The sequence below is a fragment of the Rhinolophus hipposideros genome, assembly GCF_964194185.1.
Source record: "Rhinolophus hipposideros genome assembly, chromosome: 10".
In the NCBI taxonomy this organism is placed as follows: domain Eukaryota; kingdom Metazoa; phylum Chordata; class Mammalia; order Chiroptera; family Rhinolophidae; genus Rhinolophus; species Rhinolophus hipposideros.
Genome location: NC_138056.1, coordinates 5615547 through 5640224, shown reverse-complemented (window position 1 = coordinate 5640224; position 24678 = coordinate 5615547). Strand labels below are relative to the sequence as shown.

Sequence of the window (24678 nt, the reverse complement as noted above, 5' to 3'; positions counted from 1 at the left end):
ATCTGTATCAGGCGAATTTATAAGCATATCCATTAAATTTTCCATTAGAGAATAAGTTAAAAACTATACTAAAAATGATACAGGTTTTATTTCATATTAATACCAAAAAATGATTGCAGCTCTTCCTTCGAAAATAGTTAATGGTAGGGTCCGCCTGACCTGATGCTATTCTTATCTGTCTCAGTCCCACACAGCATTTATAATTACTTTGAAACCAGGCTTATTTTGTTTATTTTTTAGTTTATTGTCTCTAACATTTATGATCTAAAACGAAGTGTTTTTTATAGCTCTTAGGTCTAAAATTTGTACTTCATGTGTTGTGGTCCCAGTAAGTGGACTTTACGATGTTCATTCGTATCCAGCCTTCTTTTCAAGCTGGAAGGTCTTTGAATAGATAGCTGTGACGTGACTTGGAGTATCTTCTTCTTTGAAGCCATGTGATGTCAAACAGTAAGATAATGCTAGTTTCTCTCCGTGACGTTTTGTCAAGAATGCCTGAGGATTATCCTATGACCCACCCCTGAGAGCAGCTGTTTGTTTCTGGAAGCAAAATGTGGGTCCTGCTTTGAGGTGGGATGGGTAGGGATCAGAGAAAGATGGAATTAGCTTAAAAAAAAAAAAACACAAAGAAGCCAGCTGGTTATACAATATTTTTTTTAAAATGTAGCCTTTAAAGGTAAAATGACAAGCTGTTTCAGCCCCCAATGTGACCTACTTAAAAAATGTTAATTGTCTTTGTAGAGAAAGACGTCTTGTATCCAGATGATGCAATTTTCTTGTTTTGTTTGTTTAAGCATTGTAAGCATCTGCCAGAGGCTGGATGTTGGGAGAAGGGACTAAAGGAAAGAAAAGGCAAGTAAGACAGACAGGCAGGGTTGCTGACACGCCATTTGGTGTTTCCTTCCTGGCCCTGCAGTTCTTGGGAAGCGCCTGCATCTGGATGACTGTAATGGCTCCGTAACTGCAAGCAAGAGCAGAGCTTCGTTTTTAGCCTCTTGCTGTTACTGTGCTTCTTTTGAATTGTGCAGAGTAAAGATGCCTTTCTGTGCTGTGTGTTATTCAGTTTATCAGTCAAGTCTCATTGCAGAGGAGATATATCATAAATGAATTCCTCAAAGATAGTACAACCCTGGGATAATGATGGTAGAACATCATTGAGACGCTGCTTGTGTGCTGTATCAAGTTTTTTGTATATAATTCTAGAGTGACATCAGAGCTACAATCTTTTATATTTTGTTTACGTATTCCATTGAAGTCCCCAGTCACCTCTCTTCCCTACATTCTCATATAAAACTTAATTTCTCTTCCCCAGGAACGCTGAGAGCCACAGAGGACCTTAAATAAGACCGTTTGGTCCCAACATCTTAACAAGCCGCCAATTGTAGCAAATGGGAATTGCTAGCCTCACGTTAGTCAGCGTGGAGGCCAAGTTCCTTCTCTGTACCACATGGTACTTTTTTTTCCAGCTTGAAATGTTGTTCTCTGTCCTCACCTTTATCTGCAACTGCTTACATTTCTAAGGAGAAAAAATACTTCAGTCAGGCTTTTGTTTTTATTACCGTATTTCCTCGAAAATAAGACCTAGCCGGACGATCAGCTCTAATGCGTCTTTTGGAGCAAAAATTAATATAAGACCTGGTCTCTTACTTTACTACAAGACCAGGTATAACGTAACATAACATAACATAACACCACGTCTTATTTTAATTTTTGCTCCAAAAGACGCATTAGAGCTGATCGTCTGGCTAGGTCTGATTTTCGGGGAAACACGGTATACTACAATACTGAAATACCTAGTATTGTGGTTAACAGTATTGTCCATTTTCCCAAATGCAGTGATTGGTTTTCTGACCTTGGCTTATTCTACTTCTCAGCAGCACTGACACATCTTCTCAAGAACTTTCTTCTCAGGTTTGTAGGGGCACATCCTTTCCCTTCCTCGCTGGCAGCTTCTCAGTCTCCTTTGCTGGACTTTTCTCCTCTGCCAGACTTCTAAGCATTGGAATGCCCCGGGTTCCATCCTTGGCCTTTTTTCTTTTTTGTTTGAACTTTTCCTCTGGAAGAGCTCAACCACTTCCATTGCTTCAAATGCCATCTTTATGCCATGACTCCTTCATCTGTATCTCTAGCTAATCCTTCCCTAGAGCTCAAGACTCATGGCCCCGCTGCCTACTTTAATTTCCATTTTAGATACGTAAGTGGTCTCCACCTTGATAATGACCTAGCTTTTCTGCCCAATTCACCCCGAACTTCTGCATTTCAGTCAACAAGTACCACCTCCCATCCATCCACTCACTTGCTCAAGCCAAGAACCCAGGAATGTCTTCGAACTTGCTTTTCCCCCACACCCTGCATTCAATTTATCAGCAAGTTCTATCTGTCCTACCAGAATGTTCTTGAATCCCACCCTTTTGCCATCTGCACTGCTGTGGTACTACATAGATCAGACCTTCTTCCTGTTTTACCTGAACCCCTTCCGAACTGGTCTTCCTGTTTTCACCCTCTCCTTTCCGTGGTCCATTATTTGCATAGCAGTAGAGTGATCTTGCACAAATCATTTTATATCGTCCACTTGTTTTTCTTCACTGTGTTCCCATCATAACGTAATGGTCCCTATTGCATAGTCCAGCCTTCGTTTGCCTTTCTAACTTCATATCCTGCTGCTCCTCCTCATTCTCTGTGCCTTCTTTGAACCCTTCACATATCCCAACCCCATTTTATGTTTCATCCTCATGCTCTTTACAGATTTCCCTGGATGTATGTCTCTGAAAGTTAGTAATTTATTTTTGCTTGGTTTTGATACAGTATCATACTGTATGTAGTCTACTGGAACTTCTTTTTCACTCAGTATTGTGTTTTGGAATTAATACCTGATAAAGTGTAAACTTAGTTCATTCAGTTTCACTGCTGGATAGCACTTGGTCGTGTGAATATACCAGTTTGTCTACTCTTCTGACAGTGTGTTATTGGGTTCTGGTGAACATTGACACAAATAATAGCTAGTTTACAGAGAGCTTACTCGAAGGCTTTTATATAGATGAATCCGCACAACAACCCTGTGAGTCGGCATTGCAGTCTTCATTTCACAGATGAGGAAACAGGCATAGGAAGACGCTTACCCACGGTCACATAGCTAATGAAGGCTAGGAACACGTTTGTGCGTGTCTCCTGGTACACAGGGCAGGAGTTTCTCCAGAAGTGAAATTGGCCACATCCTGACTTTCACATTTGTTCAGCTTCATACAATGATGCCTAACAGTTTTCTACGTGATTAAGTTCCAGTTGATACTCCCACTAGCAGCATATGAGTTCCCGTTAAGCCACATCTTCACCCACACTTAGTTTTGCCAATTTTGTGGGTGTAAAATGATATTTTGCTTTCAATTTGCATTTCCCTGATTTCCCAATGAGGTTGAGCATATTTTTTCTATATTTATTAGCCATTAGTGTTCCCTCTTCTGGAAACGTGAAACGTCTGTTTATGTTATTTGCCCACTTTTCTATTGATTTGTCAGTCTTTTTCTTACTGGATTATACTTCTTTATATTTCTAGACCCTTTGCCAGTATTGTGAGTTTCAAATATCTTTTCCAAGTTTATAATTTGTGTTTTAACTCTCTTTATTGGTGTCTCCTGGTGAACTGAAATTTCTAATTTTAATATTATCGAATTTCTCAGTGTTTTCAATGTCTTAAGAAATTCATTCTTACTTCAGAGTCAGAAAAATATTCTATATTTGTCCTAAAATTTTGCCTTTTACAATTAAGTATTTAATCCACCTAGAGATTATTTTTATACATAGTGTGAGGTATGGATCCAATTTTCTTTTCCTATTCATAGTTTATTCTTTTCCCAGTTACTGAGACACTGCCCTTACGTCAAGTTTCTGTATAATTTGTGGTATTGTTTCTGGGTGCTTTGGTCTGTTCCATTGATCTTTTTTTCTGTTTCTTCACTAATACCTAGTGTTGATTTTGGTTTGAGATAAATGGGCATCCACAGAGGTTCATGGAATAATATACCTTTTTGACATTTCTCAAGTACAAAAGTTAAATAAAAGGATGGATGCTCTTTTATTGAAGGAAGACTGAGAATGACATTCTAACGTTCCTAATTTAGATAAATCGTTTTTCCCCAACAGATTGTCAATCACTTTTCTCATAAGGTCTTTACATTTGACTGGCTCTTCTTTCTTTACATTTTTCTAGGCTATTCAGCTTGACCCTGAAGAAACTCGTCATGCTAAAAGAAATGGACAAAGATCTTAACTCAGTCGTCATTGCTGTGAAGCTCCAGGTGAGTTGAGCAGGATTATTTGTTCAGGGTTCAAAGAAGCTGGATAACTTTTGCCCAGTGTTAGGGCTTCAGAAATACTGAGGAGTCTGTATTCTCTTCCTTCCCTCGGTAAAGCAATTGCAATGGTGGAACACTGATTGAGCTCATGAGACCTACTTAGTCCCAGTTCTGCCTCTTACTTAAATCACTCAGTTTCTTCATATGAAGAATAAAAATGGTTCTTTCTACCCTGCCTATTTAACAGGATTAGTATGAAGATCAAGTGATCTACATGCTCAAGTGTTTGATAAACTATTCAGAAATCACTGGAGTGGCTCGTGTCAGTTTCAGCCTTATTCCCAGGATTCCTAGGGCCAAGCAGATGCATGGGTTGGGGAAGCGTTTTGGAGGTTTTCTATAGGGTAGAAGAAACATATAGATTATTATTTCAGAATTAGAAATTAGAATTTTACTGGGATATTTTATCTTCTGGGTAATTCCCATATTTAACCATTTAACTCCTTATACTTGATTCAGTATCTTCAAGCAACCCAAAATATTTCACGTGCATTCATATTCTAAGCATTCCTGAATTTCAGAAAAGAAAGAAGAAGAAACTGAACTATAGGAAAATTAAGGAATTTATCTGTTGGCAGCTAATTACACTAGAAACTAAAGAGCGAGTAATTCATATAGTCATTAAACTCCACCTCCAGCCCTTGTTTATTGGTAAGTCCTTTCTAATGACAACTCCCTAGAGATTACTGAGAATCTGAAGTGCCTTTGGAGTCACTAAATAATTATTGAATTCTTCAGCTTAAGAGTGGTGTTTTTATTGACTTTTTATTCACTGAAAAATAGTGAACTATTATCTTATTAGCTAGATCAACTATTATGCAGCAATTTATTGTACTAATAATATTGGCTTCATTAAAATCCACATCTATAGCACTCACCATATGTGAACCATGCACTGTCGCCCTCAGCTCTGTTTCTGAAATAAATACCTTATCTTAATTTAGTTCTCAAAACTTAAAACATTTTAATTACTCCTTATGAATTCCTGCATGTCCTACCTTATGAATTCCCTGTTCATCTTTGTGTGTAATTCTTCCCGATTCTGTGAAACGTTCCCAAACACTGCAGTTTAAAAACCAGGGTTGAGACAATTATGTGCATGTGGAAACTTTCAGTATCTTTCCCTCTTCTCCTGATTCTGCACCCTGTTTCTAGGTCACAGGCAATGTTCCCATTTTGGAGACTTGTTTCCTTTGCTAAAAGCTGTTGCTTTTCTGTGCAGACACTGTTGGTATGGTTTTGAAAGTTCCCTGCTGTTCTTGCCATCCCCGCAGTTCAATGCCTTTACTGAAAGAAATAACTTCTTCTATTTCCTGATTAAATATTTAACATTCTATAAAATTTAGAATTATACCAAAAAACTACAAATACCCTGAATTTTTTATTGCTATACTTCCAAGCAGCTGAAAGTAATTACAGATGTTATCACATTTATTTATCCAGTCACATAGTTTTTCATTTATTCATTAATTTAAGAAATATTTCTTGAGCACCTGTTATGTGCCCGGCCCTGTCCTAGGCACAGGCGACATAGCAGTGGACAAACCAGACCAAAGTCCCTCCTTTAAGGACTTTTGTATGTTGTAGAGCAGCACAGCCTGAGGTGTGAGACCCCAGGCTCCGTAAGGCCCTTTCAGGGGATATACAAGGTCGAAACAATTTTTATGAGAATACTGTGGCATTATTTGTTCTTTCCACTGTAGTGACGTGAACTAAAGGTACAGGGGTCATGGTGGGTAAGACAGCAGGTCCTCCCTCAGTGCACACACCAAGGTAGTTGCCCCACAGATAGCACCAGGAGTCATTGTGTCGTTTACTGTGAGACTCGAAGAGGAAAAAAAAAAGCCAGTTTTGTTTAAGAATGTTCTTGAAGGAGCAGTAAGAATGGTTAATTTATTATATCCCAACGCTGCAATCCATGCCTTTTTAATATTCTGTGTGACAAAATGGGAATATGCATGAAGCACTTGTGTTTCATAGTAAACGATACTGCTGTCTCAAGGTCAAGTACTTGTGTAGTTGGGTTGTGAATTAAAGTAGCTGCTTTTTGCGTGGAACGTCGTTTTTACTTGAAAGAAGGGCTTACAAGCAACCTGGTTGTTCAAACTTGGGTATTTGGAAAATATTTCCTTGAAAATGAACAGAGTGAACCTATCACTTTAGGGGAAACAACTGAGAATATTTTTGGCCAACGATAAATAAAATTTGAGCTATCAAGTGGAAATCAGAACTTTGGAAAACTTGTCTCTCTGTCCCTGTAAGCTTAACAGCTTCCCAATTCTTAAAGACTTTTCTGAAGGGATCAGTGGTGATAGTAACAATCGAGATGTTTTTTTTTAATATTGTATATTGAAATGTGTAATATATGAGAGATTTGCATAATTCAGTGAACCACTAGTTTCCAAATGACCGATGCATGAGGTTAAAAAATTATTCTGGGTAAAAAGATCCATTCAGAGAACAAAATAAACCAGTGGATCGGGTTTTATTTGGAATAATTTAAATTTACAGAAGAGATGTAAGAGTAGTTCATAGAGTTCCCGGATACCCCTTACCCGGCTTCTTCCCGTGTAACATCTTTCTTAACCATGTACATTTATCAAAACTAAAAAATTATCACTGGTATAACAATAAAGAAGTTACAGACTTTATTCAGATTTCCCAATTTTCCCACTGATGCCCTTTTTCTGTCAATTGATCAGATGTTAATATGTGAAAGTATAAAAAGCCTTATGGCCATGGTTTTGATTTCTACTTGGCAGCTAACCTTGAAGAGACTACCACTTGCAGAGTTTTAGAGTAGTATCAAAGAAGTATATTCCAAAAGGGTGTTAAATACTCCTCCTTTTTTAAACTCCATATTTCTTTGAGTCTGCATTTTTCCATATTTTCAACCAAAACATAATTTTGCAACAGATTAAATACAGAAACAGGTGTGAGAATCCAGTTGTCTTCTATGCAAGACATTAAAGAGATTTGAAGAAATGTGAAAGAATGCCATCTCCCTCATACACTGTTGTTGGAAATGTAAAATAGTGCAAATTTTCCAGACTTTGGAAAACAGCCTGGCAGTTCCTCAAAAGGTTAAACATAGAGTTACCATATGACCTAGCAATTTCATTCCTGAGTATTACCCAAGGAAATGAAAACATGTTCACACAAAACTGCATACAAATGTCCATGGCAGCATAATAGCTAAAAAGTGAAAACAGCCCAAGTCCATTAACTGATGAATACATAAATAAAATATGGTATATCCATACAATGGAATATTGTTTGGCAATAAAAAAGTGCATCCATGTTACAGCATTAATGAACCTTGAAACATTATGCTAAATGAAAGAACCCAGTCACAAAAGTATGACTGTCCAGAATGTATGAAATGTCCAGAATAAACAAACCCATAGAGTCAGAAAGGAAATTAGAGGCAGCTTAGGACTAGGGGTAGGAGGATGAGAAACTTGGTAGGGTGACAGCTAAAGAGTATGGAATTTCTTTTTGGGGTGGTGAAAATGTTCTAAAATTGTGTCCATGGTTGCACAACTCTGAATATAGTAAAGTATACATTGAATTGTATACTTTAAATGGGTGAATTGAATTATATCCCAATAAAGCTGTTTTTAAAGACTGCCATCTTCTTAATAAATTGCTTTTGTTTTGGGAAAGATTTTTTCATAAAAATACTTATATGTACACACATAATGAGTTTATTATAGTTATTTTAAATGAATTAATATGTATTTTTAAACTTTTTGGGATCCTCACTAATTTTTAGGAGTGTAAAAAGATCCTGAGACTGAAAAGTTTAAAAATCATTGTGGTAGAAGGAAGAGACAATAAACTTAATAAGAAAATTATATATAGGCTTTCCTTGAAATTTAATCCATTCTTGAAAACACTTTGGGTGGCAGAAGCCTATCTTCCATTATTTACATGGAAAAAATGACAGTGCATTCTCAGACATCCAAAAACCTCAACCACGTTCCTCAAATATCACTGCAACACTGTTAAATATCTGTGACAATCCACTGAGAATTTTTTATTTAAAAAGAAGCATTTAAAACACTAGTAACCTAATTTTTTAAATACATCAATACTCATTAATGGGTATTTTTCTGTACTGTAAGTAATGATACTATAGTATCTGATATAAATTATCTTGCCTCTATACTGCAAATGAAGATATACTGTTATATAGATTTTAAATGATATGTAGAGATACTACAGATCATTTTGAAATTGGACTCAAGTTGGTAGTGCCCCAGGCACCAGGAAGAAGCAAATATTGGGATTGTGAAGGTCTTAATCTTTGGAGAAGGGTCGGGAAATACACACCATGCTTTCAGAGTGCCAGAACTAGCAATTGTCCTGTGACTGCACTATGCTCTCCATCCTGTTACTGACACATGCAGACTCATTTTAACAAGTGTGCAGGTGAGATAATGCATTTGGGATAGAAATGTTCACAGGTATTTATAGCACATATTTGGATAGTGACAGTTCAAATAAGGAGGGTTGCTGCTCTTGGAATGATACGTCCTGTGGGGAAATAAATAAAAAAGGAGAAAAAGAATGGAGAGTGCCAGAGATGAGGAAGTTACAAATTGTATGTGGTGGTTGGGATAGGCCTCATTGAGAAGATGACATTTATGCAAAGACTTTGAAGAGGTGAGGGAGGGAGCTGTGCAAATATCTGGAGGAAGAGCATTCCTGGCAGAGGGAAAGGCAAGGCAAGGCCCTAAGGCAGGAATGTGTCTGCGATGTTTGTGCCTGGCACGTTGGCAGAATCGAGAGGAAGGAGGGGGATGGAAAGGAGTGAGAGCAGTAAGCGATGAGGTTAAAGAGAGGGAGGAAGCAGGATGTATGCAGATGATTGCAAGGTCTCCAGCTTTATTCTGGTGAATTGGAGGGTTTTGAAGAGAAGTGACAGGACCACTCTGGCTGTGTGTGGGGAATAGACTGTAGATAGGAAAGAGGAAACAGGAAGACCAGTTAATAGGCCACAATGATTCTGGCAAGAAATGAATGAGGGTGGCGCCAGAGTTGTGGCTTAAGCAGCCGGGAGGATAGAAGTGCCAATTAGTGAGATGGGGAAGACTGTAGGTGAAGCACGGTCAGAGGGAATGATCCACAGTTCCGTTTATGATGTTATGTTTGAGATGCCTATGAAACATCCAGAAGGAGCAGTTGAATAGGGGGTTGACTGTATGAGTTTAGAGTTCAGGAGAGAGGTCTGGGGGAGAGAAATCATGTGAGGTCACCAGGAGTGGAGTGCGTGAGTACAGAGACAGGAACAGTCTGACTGAGGTCCCAGGGGCTCCAACATTAGGAAGTCCAGGAGGAGGGGAAGAACCTGAAACAGAGACCAAGAAAGAGCAGAAAGGGAAGAAGAAAATCCAGGTGAGTGTGGAGTTCTGGAAGTCCAATGAAGGAAGTGTTGCTGGAACAGAGAGTGATCGGCTCTGTCAAAGCTGCAGGTAGTAGGTCAAGGAACATGAGAATGGACCATCAGATTCCTCCACGTGGAAGTTGGTTGAGACCTTGTCAGTAGCAGTTTTGATGGAATGGTGGTCTAGGAAGGCTGTCGGGATGCATTTAAGAGGAAATGAGAGAAGACTTCAAGAGAGTAAACCAGATAACTCTTGAGGAGTTTGCTCTAAAGTGAAGGCGAGATGGGGGGGGTAGACAGCAGGGCACGTGAAGACAAGAGAGGATTGATTGATTGATTGGTTGGTTGATTGATTGATTTTTTAAGATTTTTATTGGGGAAGGGGAACAGGACTTTATTGGGGAACAGTGTGTACTTCCAGGATTTTTTCCAAGTCAAGTTGTCCTTTCAGTCTTATTGTTGAGGGCGCGGCACAGCTCCAAGTCCAGTTGCCCTTGCTAGTGGCAGGGGGCGCAGCAACTAACTCCTTGCGGGAGTCGAACTGGCAACCTTGTGGTTGAGAGGATGGACTCCAACCGACTGAGTCATCCGGGAGGCAGCTCAGCTCAAGGTGCCGTGTTCAATTTTAGTTGCAGGGAGCAGAGCCCACCATCCCTTGTGGGAGTCGAGGAGTCAAACCGACGGCCTTATGATTGAGAGCCCACGGGCCCATGTGGGAATCGGACCGGCAGCCTTCGGTGTTAGGAGCACGGAGCTCCCACCACCTGAGCCACCGGGCCGGCCCCCTATTTTTTTGAACGAGAGAAATAACAGCATGTTTGCTAATAGACATGATCCAGAATAGAGAAGGAAGCTGATTATGTAGGACAGGGAAGAGTGGGTGGAATAATCTCTGTACTCAGAGAGGGATGAGTGGATGCACAATGGAGCGGTTGATAGGACAGGAGCAGGGGATTCACCTGTGTCACAGGGAGGAGGGAATATCAGTACAAATGTGGTAAGTAGGTAAGTGTGGTGGGAGTTCTGGGAGCTGTTTTCCTAGTGTTTCAGTTTTCTCAGTGAAGTGGGAATCAAGGTTACTGGCTTAGAGTGAGGGGAGGGGTTGGAGGTTTGAGGAAAAACAAGAAGGTATGAAATCATGTAGTAGAGGGGGAAAGTGAAAGGACTTGGGGAGTCCAGTATGATGGCCAGGCAGCATGTCGGCCCACTTACGATATGGGGTCATAAATTTAAAGTCAAAACCGTCTGATTATATGATTCTCTCCAGGCATGCTCAGCTAGCGCAGTTGGCTATAAACAGGGTTGTAATTTACCAAATGAGTATGTCAGAATAGTGGCTAAGTGTGTGTAAGGACATGTTTATAAAGATTGACAATGGCATTTAGCTGGGTAAGGAAGCAAAGAGAGACAACATGGGGCATGAGGAGGAGTGAAACGATGGGAATATCAGTGGATTGTCGGCTCTGGTCGGTTTGAAGGATTGTCACTGTTGACAAACTAGAGAGAATGAGCTAGAAAGATAGGAAGTGCTAATGAGAGAGTGAGTGGGGTGTATGAAGCTGAGACTGGGTGTTGGGTGTAATTACTGGAAACAATAAGGTCCTGAGTCTGATCATGTGAGTGAGTGGCTTAGACGAGTGTGAGGACAAGACCATTGGAAGAGAGGAACTGGGGGAGTTAGAGGCCGGGATGTTGGAAAGAACGTCTGTTGAAATCATGAAGAATTGTGACTATAGTAGTTTGGGGGATAGGAACCGTGAGTGAGGAGCCAAAATCCCGAAATGAGCAGGAATGACTGGTAGTTTTAGATGAGCAGCAACAAGGAATAGAGGATCATGTAAATTGATGGCATCGATTCAAAGGGGGAGTTTCGAGGAGGTGGAAGGGAGAATATTCTATAGCTGGTGCTGAGAATATTGGAGGAAGACACCTGCCCCACCTCCAAGCCCTGCGGTAAAGGGGTTGTAGGAGAAAAGCAACCAGCATTTGAAAGGACTGCCCAGGAAAGCAGGGTGCTCGGGAGTTCGGGCTTCAGTTGTGGGAGTTGTCTGTGTATTGTAGGATAGTCAGCAGCAACCCTGGCCTCTCCCTTCTAGTACTGTCTCTCTCTCTCTCTCTCTCTCTCTCTCTCTCTCTCTCTCTCTCTCTCTCTCTCTCTCACACACACACACACACACACACACGCACACACAGCAGTTGTAACAACCAAAAATACATCTAAATACTGCCAATTGTCTCCTACCCCTCGTTGAAACCACATTTTAGATTCTCCCAGCATTTCTGAGATTCATTTTACAGAGATTTCTTAAATCAAAAGAGCCTAAATAAACAGGTGAGAACTTTGTCAAGATTCTTCTTTAAGATTACTACAAAAAACATCGTCTAATAGATTAAGCAGAGTTTCCTCTCATTATTTTTTTATTTTTTTTAAAGATTTTATTGGGGATGGGGAACAGGACCTTATTGGAGAACAGTGTGTCAATCTTAGTTGTGGAGGGCGCGGCTCAGCTGCAGGTCCAGTTGCTGCCGCTAGTTGCAGATGTGCAGCCCACCATCCCTTGAGGGAGTCGAGGAACCGGCAGCCTTGTGGTTGAGAGCCCACTGGCCCATGTGGGAATCGAACCGGCAGCCTTCGGAGTTAGGAGCTCGGAGCTCCAACCGCCTGAGCCACGGGGCCAGCCCTCCTCTCTTATTTTTAATTGGTATTCTAATTACAAAACATTGTGAAACATATTTAGAAGATTTTCCTTCCTGCGTTAAACAAAAATCTGCATTTTATTTTTTTAAAAAGGATAAATCTAAAAGTAAAAACTAAAATTTTTAAATTTCTAAAGAAAAAAATAAGCAGAATATCTGCTCCAATACCGCAGAATAACTTCACAGACTTGGACCAGGCAAAGATTTCTTAGGTAGGACTCAGAATACATTGACCACAAGAGAAAAAGGTAATGAAGTTGACTGGATCAAAATTAAATACTTCATCAAAAGATATTATTAAGAAAATGAATAGGCAAGAAAATATTTACAGTACATGCATCTGACAGTGCCGTGTATTAAAAATGTCTTACAACTTAATAACAAGATGCTAAGCAACATGGGCAAAGATATTTGATGAGGTACGTACTTCATAAATTATATGAATTTATGAGAATTATAAATGACCAATAAGCTAATGACAGAGTGCTCAGTATCATTAGTCATTAGGGAAATGCATATTGCAACCACAATTATATTTCACTGAACGTAGGCATTAGAATCCGTGAATCAAGGACTGACCACACCAAGTGTTGGTGAAGACCTGGGGCAACTGGAGCCTTCATGCTTTGCTGCTGGGGGTGTGAGATGCTACCAGCACTTTGGAGCTCAGTATCTGACAGTATCTCGTGCAGTTAAACATACATCTACCCTAAGCCCCAGCAATTGTTCTCCTAGGCATTTGCCCAAGAAAAAGCAAAACATGTCCCCACAGCCTTGTACAAGAACAGCAGCATTAGCCATCATGGCAAAAAACTAGGATCGACCCAAATGGGAATGTTCAGCAACAAGAAGATGGATAAACAAAGTGTGTTACACGTATTCATAGACTAGAATTCTACTCAGCAATAAAAAGGAATGAACTATTGATACATGCAACAACCTGTATGAACCTCGGATGCATCATAGAACAGACAAAACTAATCCATGGTGGAGGAAATCAGAACAGAGCTTGCCTCTGAGTGGTGCGAGATTGGGAAGGCTCGCCAGGATTTTTCTGGAGCTCTGTCTAGGTACAGATGCAGGTTACCTGGGTGTATGCATTTATCAACTCCTTAGTCTGTGTACTGCCCTGTAGTTAAATGAAACCTCAATTTTAAAAAAATAGTTTATACAATTCACTGGCCTCCCTCAGACCCTCCTGCTGGTCTCTTTATAGTTTAGGGATAGTTTAGCCTCACTTCATTTTTTTTAGGGCTAAAATCACTGCATTGTCTAAGCCAGTTGAAGTTGGAGGGGAGCGGGGGGGGCCAAAAGGAAAGGTTTCTAGAAAAAAATTGTGTCTGATCTAAGACCAGAAAGACAAGTTGGTTAGCTGTATACAAAAGCATAAAAGAGCATCTGAGAAGAGGGGAAACAAACATACGTGAAAAGGCCCAAAGATGAGACAGTGCAGCGGAATGACATGTCATTTAGAGAGGAAGAAGTAAGGCCAAGGTGCACACGGGGGATCATACCACACACCGGGGTGCTGGTACCTGCCTGCCTCTTTCTGAAATGCAATAACAAGTCATTTGTATGTGAAAACCCTTTATGAACGTGCAGCATAATACCTGGAACATCGTACCTATGGTGATGCCTTGATTCTAGGGCGTACAACAAAGAAATACTGGGACTGGTAAGAATGGAGAGTTTAAAAGTTGTCTGCAAATGTAGTGTTTCTTTTGGTCTGGTTTTTGGTAACACAGCTTTGACATATTTTTTTCTTGGTTTCAGGGTTCAAAAAGGATTCTTCGCTCCAACGAGATCATCCTTCCAGCTAGTGGACTGGTGGAAACAGAGCTCCAGTTAACCTTCTCCCTTCAGGTGAGCATGTACTCCATCTTAGATCACTAATATGCCATATCCAGTCTAGTCCCCAAGCAGTCCTCTAATCTGGACATACCCAATGAATTAAAGTCACCCAGTTAATTAGCTATAGCGGGAATGAAGTGAAGTCGCCTACAGCGTCTGTGGCTAGCCTGGATGGCCAGAGCAGTCACTAGGCCGCTACAGTAAGTGTGCCGAGACCCGGGGGGCTGTGGAAAAATACGCCATATCTAGTTCTTCTCTTCCCTTTCCTTAGATAAGGCTGTTAGCTCTGCCCCATCACCTCTCGGTGATCTACGGCACACACCCAGCAGGGTGTGGCCCCTTCAGTCTCATTTCGCCCCCATCCTGTAATCTCCATTCCATCCTTTCTCCTCATCCCTCTTAGTATGTCTGTCTCATCATAATTCCAGTAGCCCAAATTGAATGTATGGAGAAAGTGTGATCACCTGGCAAGGAAAGAGGCAGTTTTCTGAAGGTGTGCGCACCACAGCTGCAGAGTGGAAGCCAGGCACCAAGCACAGTCAGACCCCCAGCAGCAACTTAATGACACTTCCCTCAGCCCCTAGACGGGATGAATAGACGGGAGACGGTGAAGCACCAAAACATTGTGTATTCTCTAGCAGGACCAGAACACACCGGGGACCCAGATGCTTACTAACCATGCTTGACTCTTGTTTTGGACTTGGCAGTACCCTCATTTCCTGAAGCGAGATGCCAACAAGCTGCAGATCATGTTGCAAAGGAGAAAGCGTTACAAGAACCGGACCATCTTGGGCTATAAGACACTGGCCGTGGGACTCATCAACATGGCAGAGGTGAGAGGAGCGTAGTCTCCAGCCTGTCAACCTTTAAAACGCAGAGGCGGAGAGGTCACGGGCCCGCCGGTAAAGCCCAGCATGTGATTTTCCCAGCCTGCTGCCCAGGTGCTTTATTTTATAAGTTAATTCTTATATTGAAACTTCAGGATATACCTCTTTTTTCAAGTACTTTCTCCCTTACAAAACATTTCCCTTTAACTTTTAAAACATTTTCAAACTCACAGAAAAGTTGTACAAATAGTATTAAGAATTCTCATGTACGCTTCACTCAGATTCTTCAGTGACTTTGCCTTATGATGCTCTATGTATACATTTATGCATGTTATTTTCTTTTCTGAACCATTGAGAGGCAGTTGCGGACATGCCCCCGTACACGTTAATACTGCAGTAGGTTCATTTCCGAAAAATAGGAATATCTCCGGTGTGAACAGTGTGCCTCCTTAGAGATCAGGACGTGCACGTGGAACAAGATCACCATCTAACCCACAGTCCCCATTCCTGCTGTGCCAAGTGTCTCCATAATATCCTTTATAGGCCCTGGATTTAATCTAGGATTACGTGTTGCATTTAGTTGTCATGACTCTTCAGTCTCCTTCAATCTGCAGCTCTCCCTCAGGTTTTCCCTATCTTCCAGTCCCTTGACATTTTTAACAGTACAGGCTGGTTACTTTATGGAAAGTTCTTCATCTGGGTTTGTCTGATGTCTTCTGAAGATTAGACTCAGCTTATACATTTAGGGCAGAATTACCGCAGAGGTAATGCTATGTTCTTCTCAGTACAACCGAGGCAGCGCTCCTCGTCAATTTTTTCCATTACTGGCGGGGTTAACTTTTATCACTTGGTTAAGATGGTGTCTGCCAAGATTTCCAATTTAAAGTTAATAAATATTTTGTACTTAACAATGAAAACAGTATTTTGTAGGGACATGTTTTGAGATTATGTAACAGTCTTTTTCCTCCTCATCTCTGCACCAGCTAGCGTGAGCATCTATTAATGATTCTTCCCTGAATCAGTTGTTGCTTTGACTGTTCCCAAACAGTGAATTTCTAATCCCACCGTTCCTTCCATGTTTGTTAGTTGGCTTTCCATTGTAAGATAGAACATTCCCTTCTTGATTCATTTATTTGGATCAGTTATGGACCTATGGGCTCCTGCTTTATTCAGTGGGGTCTAATATGCTACTATCATTGTTTATTTTCATGCTCACATTAGCTCAGATTTGGCCAGTGGGAGCCCCTTCAAGCTCGCTTCTATTTACTTTTTCATACATCCCATTATTCTTTACATATTTCTTTACTTTCTGATACTAAGTATTAGGCTCATCTTGTACTTTCCCTGGCCCAACCTTGCAATGAACTGATTCTCTGAAGAGCCCTGGTTCCTTTTAGTGGAAAATGGTATTTAGACACCAAGTGCTCGTTTTCCCAATTGGAGTATCGATTGGTATACTCCAATTCGATACTCCAGTTGTGTGTGTGTATGTGTGTGTGTGTGTGTGTGTGCGCGCGCACGCACATGTGTACTTATATATACATACACCATCTTTCCATATGTATATCTATCTGATCATGAGCTTATGTTGCAGTCAATTCCATATGTGCAGTCAATTCCATTACGTTGCTGTGCACCACCACAAGGCTCATTTTAGCCTTTCCATATTTCTAATTCCCTTCTCTAATAGTAAGACTCCAGGCTCCTATTATTCTTAATACCGTGTTTCCCCAAAAATAAGACCTAACCGGCCATTCAGCTCTAATGCGTCTTTTAGAGCAAAAATTAATATAAGACCCGGTCTTATAGTAAAATAAGACCGGGTTTTATATACTCTGTTTGCTCATTTGTGCAAATCCTCTCAGCCCTGACAGAGGGGAAGCAGAAAGGGTCCCAAAACCGGTTTTAAAACTTATTCTGCACTTTAGTACATTAAGTAGGAAATGTTTGTGGCCATAATAAATAGACTATATGGGATAGTCCCCGACTATCTCTCTGTCCTCTTCAGGTTTGGTATCAGTATGAGGGACTGGGGGAGTGAAGTGATGTGGACGCCGCATTTCCCAGCTGTGTCAGGCCCTTCCATTTTCTCACGGGCCATAGGTCCTTTCCCTCCCTGTGAGGTGAGCACAGGTGACCACCATCTATAGCCAGCCCTGCCCAGCCAGGAGAACTCGTTCCTCTGTGAAGGACCTACACTGAAATGTAGTCCTTTTAGTGGGTACAATCATTTTCCACTTCAGGCCTTGATTTTTATCTTGAAGCACCTGGCCTGACCAGTGGCTGGTACTTCTGGAAACAGTTTTAAAGTAAGACCTTGACAGCAATAGGAGAAGAGAAGCCATGGATTTGGAAGATAGTGAAAAAGAAAATGTATTCACAGAATGCCATGCCCATTGGCTCGCGTGTCCATTTGGGTTGATGAAAATGGACGACTCTGCGGACCCCTCCGCAGCGAGGCGTTGCCATTGCTGCTCTGTGACCTTAGGTGATGCAGCACCCTAACGAAGGCGCCCTGGTGCTTGGCCTGCACAGCAACGTCAAGGACGTCTCCGTGCCTGTGGCAGAAATAAAGATCTACTCCCTGTCCAGCCAGCCCATTGACCATGAAGGAATCAAGTCCAAGCTGTCTGGTAAGCTCTTTGCCGTGTCTGGAGGCCCTGCGGATCAAGCTGATGCCCGTCCTGGGAAGCTAAGCAAGAGGGTGTCTGAAATGTCCCGAGGAAAGAGCAGCTTAGCTAGAGCTCCCCGAAAGTGCATCGTGGCCTACTGGCCCTCCCAGCCACCCTGCCGTATTTCCACCCCAGGAGAACCCCGATTCCCGCCAGTCTCCTAGGCCAGATCTCCCCATTGCGAGGTTATCTTACTGAGGTGTCTGTTTCCAGATCGTTCTCCTGATATTGACAATTATTCTGAGGAAGAGGAGGAGAGTTTCTCCTCAGAGCAGGAAGGCAGTGATGATCCTCTCCACGGGCAGGTAACTTTCCACAGCCCCTCACCTCAAGGGTCTGAGGAGCAGAGCAATTCCAGACCCTGCTGGGGTTTCCCAACCTCGTGTCCCCCTCCCCACCTAGGACCTGTTCTATGAAGATGAGGATCTACGAAAAGTAAAGAAGACCCGGAGGAAACTCACCTCAACCTCCGCCATCACCAGGGTGAGCCTCCAAGGTCTGAGGGATGTTTGCACTGAGAGTTTCAGTGTAGGAGTAGGATGGGCATGGCTATTCAGGGTTCCTGGGGGCTTTGTAAAGCCTGCACTGGCTGTCCCCTCACAGTTCTGATGCACCCTCTGTGTCCCCCTGCCACCACCTAACCAAGAATCACTGTTGTAGAGAACCAGCATCACTGATGGGATTGTGTTAGAGTCTTCAGGTTGTCTCAGGATTTAAAAAAAAAAAAACAGGTTGAGAACCTTTGCTTTGGACTTTGGAACAGACAGTGCTTCCTCAGAACAGAACTCCTCCCTCTCCAGCTGATGACTTCAAATTGCGTACTGTCCACTGTGTAGAGAAATCCAGTCCTCTCTAGGACGATCACCATTTTCAGTCATTTGTTGAACCTATCCAGAACTAACGGGCTAGTACTTGGAATTACGGGTTTGATAAGGCTTAACCACATTAGATATAGTTTCTGCTTTAATGGAACCATAACTTTAGGGACCAGATGCCTTTGGCTTAGATAGCTCCTGCATAAGATTTCCTCAGGAGTTACTATTTTTGGTGAAATTAGAGTCCTGGACTCAGACACTTAATACCTGAATTTCTAGGTTAACTTTGACTGATTCTGGAGTTCCTGTGCTAAAGTGTGGGAGAGTCAAAGTGCTGGGAGCTTTTTAGAAGAGAAATTCACAATTTCATTTTTCCCTAAAGGCATCCTGATCCTCTGTAGTGCAGAGCTAGTCTAGGGACCCCAAGAGCAGGATTCTCGTCACCTTCAGGAGTGAAATAACTGTAAGCCAGATCGTCCAAATGTGTTGTGTCTGAGGCTGGCATTCTACCAGGAAATGATACTGTCATCTCTCCAATCCTCCTGAGCTATCACTGGGCTTAAATGTAAATCCTCAAGACTAGGGTCTTGATTTCCCGTCACTCAGTAATGACTATAGAGGATGAGAACTGTTTCATTGTCCTCGGGTGTCTGTTCCTTGATTGACCTCCAGAGTAGCCCAGTAAGGGACCACCCGCACCTCACACACCTTGCCACCATTGTCCTCTGATAACGGGCAGAGGCCAGAGGGTCACTTTCTACTGTAGTTCCTTCTGCTTGGTTTTTCTTTTCCTGCTTTGTAACCACAAAGAGGCCCATTTTCTCCCCAGAGGGTGCCCCCTGGAGCTTTACAAATCACCTCCTCCTGTGGTCTCCTTCATAGCGGCACTGGTTATATGACCAGAGTTCAGAGCTCCTATTAATTTCCACGCCCCCACAGGTTTTTTATTAGCTGCAGGCACTTTTCAGTCAGATTTCCAGAGACTTAGTAATTGTTCTTTGGTTTCTGTCTCCTTTTGTGCACATGGATTCTCCTCTCCCGACCAAGAACACTTTGTTCTAGACACACTAATTGACTTGCTGTTCTCGGAATATGTTTTATCCTTCTCTGTCACCACTAACGCATGCTTTTTTCTCTGCTGTTACGACCTTTCCACCTTCGGAAGCCCTGCCCTTTCTTGAAGGCAGAACTCAGTCTTAACTTGCAGCTTGGTCTTTTCCATCCCAAACAGTGAGTCTGACATTGAGGCAGGAAGTACTTATGGCCACATACTAGGCATTGTGCCCCGAGTTGGGGACATAGAGATAAGGAAGGCCCAGTACATGCCATCTGAAAGCTCCCTAGTGACACAGACACATCTAAACAAGTGACTACAACACAGTAGGATAGGTGCTAAAAGATAGAGCTTTGTGTAAGAACAGAGGTGGCAGTAAGGGGAAAGTGACCAACTCTGAGCAGGAGAGACAGGAGAGCTTCACGGATGAGAGAGGCTGAGACACGGGCTTCTAAGAATAACTAGAACTTCACCAAGTGGTTGGGGGGATAGTTTAGTCAAGGCAGAAGATACCATACGGAGAGGCCCAGAGGTGCACAGCATCCTGCAGCTTTTCACAGAATTATAGGCACTTAGTTTGTGTTGAGTATGGGGTGTGAGGGTTGGGCGTGAGATGAGGCTAGAGACAGGCAGAACCAGCCCTCAGGCAGACATTGAGCAGACACTTCAGCTTTGTGCCCTAGGTGGTGGGGACCCATTAAGATAAGACCTCTAGGTTGGAGAGTAACATGATTAGATCTGCATTTGGAATAGATGGTCCCTGTGGACTTTGGAGGGAACAAGATGGGAAACTGGCTAGAAGTCGGGGAGGAGCGGGGAGGGTTGCCAGCCGAAGGCTGTTGCAGTGATCCCTGAGAGATGTGAGGAGAAAGGCCTGGATGAAAGTAGCGGTGTTCCAGATGGAGAAGGTGGGAGTTTGTGCCGGCTCTGGGCACAGAGGGCAGGGGAGGGACTCCAGGTTTACATCGCAGGCGGTTGGATGGATCAGTGACATCAGTAGCCAGGGGAGGGTTACAAGGAGAGGATGAGGAGCTCCACTTTGGAAACATGGAGTAGGAGGTGCCTGTGGATGTGCAGATGGAGGTCGCACCGTGGATCTGAAGGATGAGGGGGGTGAGCTGCATGTGCACGCTTGCGTGTCACCAGGGCCTTACGGACCCATGACACCTCCTCCTTCCACCTGTCTCCACACGCCAGGACGCAGTGCTGTGCACTGGATTATTCCTGTGTGCGTCTATCTCCCCGCATAGGTCCCAAGGGCCAGAGGGTAGAAACCCTCTCTTCCCATCTTTGTGTCCTCCCCAGTTAGTTCTTCACAAAAGTGGGCTCTCAGTCAGTCTGTGGACTTGAATTGATCCCCTCCCCCAAATGCATGTTTGAAAACCTTTGTGCACTTTGTCCCTGCAGCAACCCAACATCAAACAGAAGTTCGTGGCCCTCCTGAAGCGGTTTAAAGTTTCAGATGAGGTACGACCCCTTAATCCCTAGGTTGATGGTGAGTAGATTTCCCTGAGTTTCACCGAACTCTGTTGCCATGGAGAGTCAAGATTCCAAGACCCCCAAGGAGAGGGTAGCCAAAGAAGGGCTCTGAGCTACTTGGAAAGAGAAAGAAAGGCTTCATGTAGTACCCGAGGCTTCCCAGTATTTGAAGACGGGCAGCAGGTTAGACCCAGCCACTGGTTAGCACCCCACTCTGCTCTGAGCTCTCAGTAACAAAAGAAGTTGTCGTCATTGGCAAACTTCTCCTCCCAAGGGCAGTGTCATGAGCAACAGCCTCTGAGGTGGGAATGTCCTCAGGGGTCGGCCCTTGAGTAACCATGGATTGGCCATGAGTGGAGAAGCAGTCTCTTCCCTGGGCTCGGGCAGGCCTGGTGCCAGTTTTCACAGGCTTCTCGTTTCAGTGAGCCAAAAAAAGGATGAAGGTGAAAATTGTTGAGACAGATTTCTTTGTCCTGTGGGCTACAGAGGAGGGTAGAACTAGCCCGCATGGGGTCACGGGCTTCTGGGTTTTTTTGTGCCCGTTCTTTGTGAGAGTTATGTTAGCACTTCCACTGTTTTTCCCGATGCCAGGTCCACAGTGTGGAATGTGAGGGAGGCACCAAAGGGGGCCAGTGGCCTCCCCACATCCTGGCTCTCAGGAGTGGGTCACAACAAGGACATCAAGACTGTCCCAATGAGTGTGATACTGTGACATGTCCCTTAAGGGGGACCCGTTAGGAAGGCCAGTTGGTACCTGTCCAGGAGGAAGGAGTTGCAGGCCTGCCATAACTATTAACAGGAGTTACCCCAAACTCAAAGCGTTTTTCCCCGCAGGTGGGCTTTGGGCTGGAACACGTGTCCCGGGAGCAGATCCGAGAGGTGGAAGAGGACCTGGACGAACTGTATGATAGTCTGGAGATGTACAACCCCAGCGACAGTGGCCCTGAAATGGAGGAGACCGAGAGCATCCTTAGCACTCCAAAGCCCAAGCTCAAGTGAGGCCCACCCTCCTCTAGCAAACTGTCCCCACACCTCTCCTTCCCGGACCCTTCCCTCCCTCCCCCCCATTTCCAGGGAATCTTGGTTCTTCATTCCTCTGGAACCTCCGGCTATCTGGATAAAGAGCATGGTTTTTGCTGCTAACTGACGAGTCCTAACAGGACTCTCCTGAAGTCCTTCGGTCCAGGTCCCTACTTGTCCAGCCTCTGCCCTGTCCTTTCTCCCCGGTGTCTTTGAAGCCCAGGTCATTGATCTTTCTTGAACACCAGCTCTAACCAGCTCTCCAGCAGCAGCTGTTCTGGGCCCTGGTGGCCACTGACCCTGGCTGTGCTTCGCCGCAGGCCTTTCTTTGAGGGAATGTCGCAGTCCAGCTCACAGACGGAGATTGGCAGCCTCAACAGCAAGGGCAGCCTCGGCAAAGACACCACCAGCCCTGTGAGCAAGACCAATGGCTATGGGGTAGGGCGAGGGACCTGGGGCAGGGGCGGTCTTAACACTGGGCCCTCTGCTCGTGGCTCCTTGTGTGACCTCAGAAGAGTGATCTCATCTTGTTTCAACCTTGGTTGTCCTCATCTCGGTCCTAGCTGGGAGCTTAGTTCTCAGGGCATTGCTGTGGCTGGTCATGTGTTCTTTTTGGTGTGTTCCCACCATGGCTTGGAGCCTTCAAAACTCTTCCTCAGCCTCTGTCGCTTGGTAGCTGGCAGTGTGGCATCCGGCCAGTGGTTACGCGGTTCTGCATTCCAGGCTGAGGAAAGAACAGGGGTAGCCCACAGTCCTGTTCAGGAGACTGAATGTACGTAGGTTTCTTCATAGAGGGGCAGTTCCCTCAAAGAATACAGACCTTAGTGGGCAGATTTCCATTTTGCCTGGTGAGCCGGAGGAGAACGGAGCTGTCTCCTGGATCACCCAGGCCCGTTGGGCAGGTTCTCCCGCGGTGGATGAGAGACAGGAGCCTCAGGCCTGAGCATCTGCTCTGCCTCCCATTTACGACTAAAGGCAAGAAGCCCTGCATGATTTTAGCGCAGTTTATAGTTTGCTGTTGGAAGCCCAGTGTCTTTTCTTAGATCAAAGAAATGTAATCCTTTAAGTCCTCCTATTCTTGCTGCTTTACCAAAGGGAATACAAAACTCACCCTGCAAATAGGTATTAATTGTGCGGAAGGGGCTGAAGTGTGTGAGACGCTCCTTCCCCTGTCTCTGAGGAAGGGCTGCCACCTGTCCCAAGAGTCTGCAAACCATCAGGCAGCTCCTGGCTGCCTTACTGCCTGCTGCCACCAGGTGGGGCTGTCTTCCACCTAATCCCTCTGGGCTGAAGGCACCACAGGCACAGTCTGGCCCTAAAACAGTGGCACCAGGTGGCGTTAGTGAGGAAACGTGGGCTGCAAAACTGCAGCCCACCCAACGAATCCCACCAGACAAATCTCAGGCCTGCCACCTGCAGACCCTGCGCTCTCAGCAGCTTTCCAGCCCAGGTTCATGTGATCTGGAGCTGAGGAGGCCTCTTCCCCATTTATGTTAAGGATGGGCTTGGAGCGGCTCTCTCTCCCCGGGCTGCTGAATGGCCCTGCTGAATAGTCACTGTCCCTGTGGACAGATCCGGCCACTAGAACCAGATTGCATTTAAATACGAATGTATAAGGGATGACTCTTCTAGGGAGGAACCTCACACCTGGCCAAGGGAGGACTGTTTCTTGGGGTCCTAGGAATGCAGAACAGAACTCTACTGTAACAAAAGGCAATTAAACGATTAACGGAGCTCGTGGCCCTAAAGCACTAGCATGACCTAACGTATGGTGAGCGAACGCCAAGTAAACGCTAGGGAATGTTCATATTAACTCAGCAAGAGAAACTCTTACACTAATGAAGGTGTTTCTGGGTTGATGGAATTTGTCTCTAGGTTTTACTTTAGTCTCAGTTACATGGCTTACAGAATTTAAAGAGAAAAACCTCCTTAATGCTCTGAGCCTCACGTGCCTTATTTATGAGGTAAAGCTGCTGGCAGAGGAGCCTAGTTTGCTCAGAAGTCAGTTGACTATCAGGCTTCAGCACGCGATGGCCTTAGGGTCCCTGCGTAGGCCGAGCATTTGTTTGGGGCAGCGTAGGGCTGGGTTGAGAGCATGGGCTCTGGAGTCAGACTTCAGAGTTGGACTCTTGACTCACCGTTCCCCTGACTGCGTGCTCGAGGGCAGTTACCAAGCCTTCGTTTCCACGTTTACAAATTACGTAGCTGCAGAAAGCACATGCTTACAAGGCAGTGTGGAGATACAATGAGGAACAAAACCTCTAGCGTGGTGCTCAGCTGATGGACGGATGGACTGGCTGCACGGGCAGCACGTAAGCTGCTCTTGCTGTTATTATTATAGTCCCTTAGCAGCATTTCAGTTGTGGACTCCAGAAACAGATAAAATCGGGGTGTCTTTTTAGTGAGGCCTTCAAATCCTGGTTCCCTTGGGTAGATTTCAGACTTGCTTTGCTGATTCCCTGTGATATTTCTATTTTGAAAAACCCCATATGTCTTGATGTGGGTGTGGAACTTTGAAATCC

General features: G+C 43.9%; 1 protein-coding gene across 2 annotated transcripts in view; it reads left to right on the top strand.

Annotated features, from left to right (window-relative positions):
• The window catches only part of PACS1 (phosphofurin acidic cluster sorting protein 1), a 118253-nt gene that overhangs the window by 76678 nt on the left and 16897 nt on the right, over positions 1–24678 (top strand). Inside the window, exons 2-10 of one of the 2 annotated variants that reach the window (XM_081061713.1) lie at positions 4208–4295; positions 14212–14301; positions 14997–15122; positions 17605–17749; positions 18002–18093; positions 18191–18271; positions 21065–21124; positions 21971–22131; positions 22477–22570. In XM_081061713.1, the coding sequence (XP_080917839.1) occupies positions 4208–4295; positions 14212–14301; positions 14997–15122; positions 17605–17749; positions 18002–18093; positions 18191–18271; positions 21065–21124; positions 21971–22131; positions 22477–22570 (937 nt within the window). Of the gene's footprint in view, positions 1–4207; positions 4296–14211; positions 14302–14996; positions 15123–17604; positions 17750–18001; positions 18094–18190; positions 18272–21064; positions 21125–21970; positions 22132–22476; positions 22595–24678 lie in introns of both variants that reach the window. The other variant, XM_081061714.1, reaches the window with a different exon arrangement.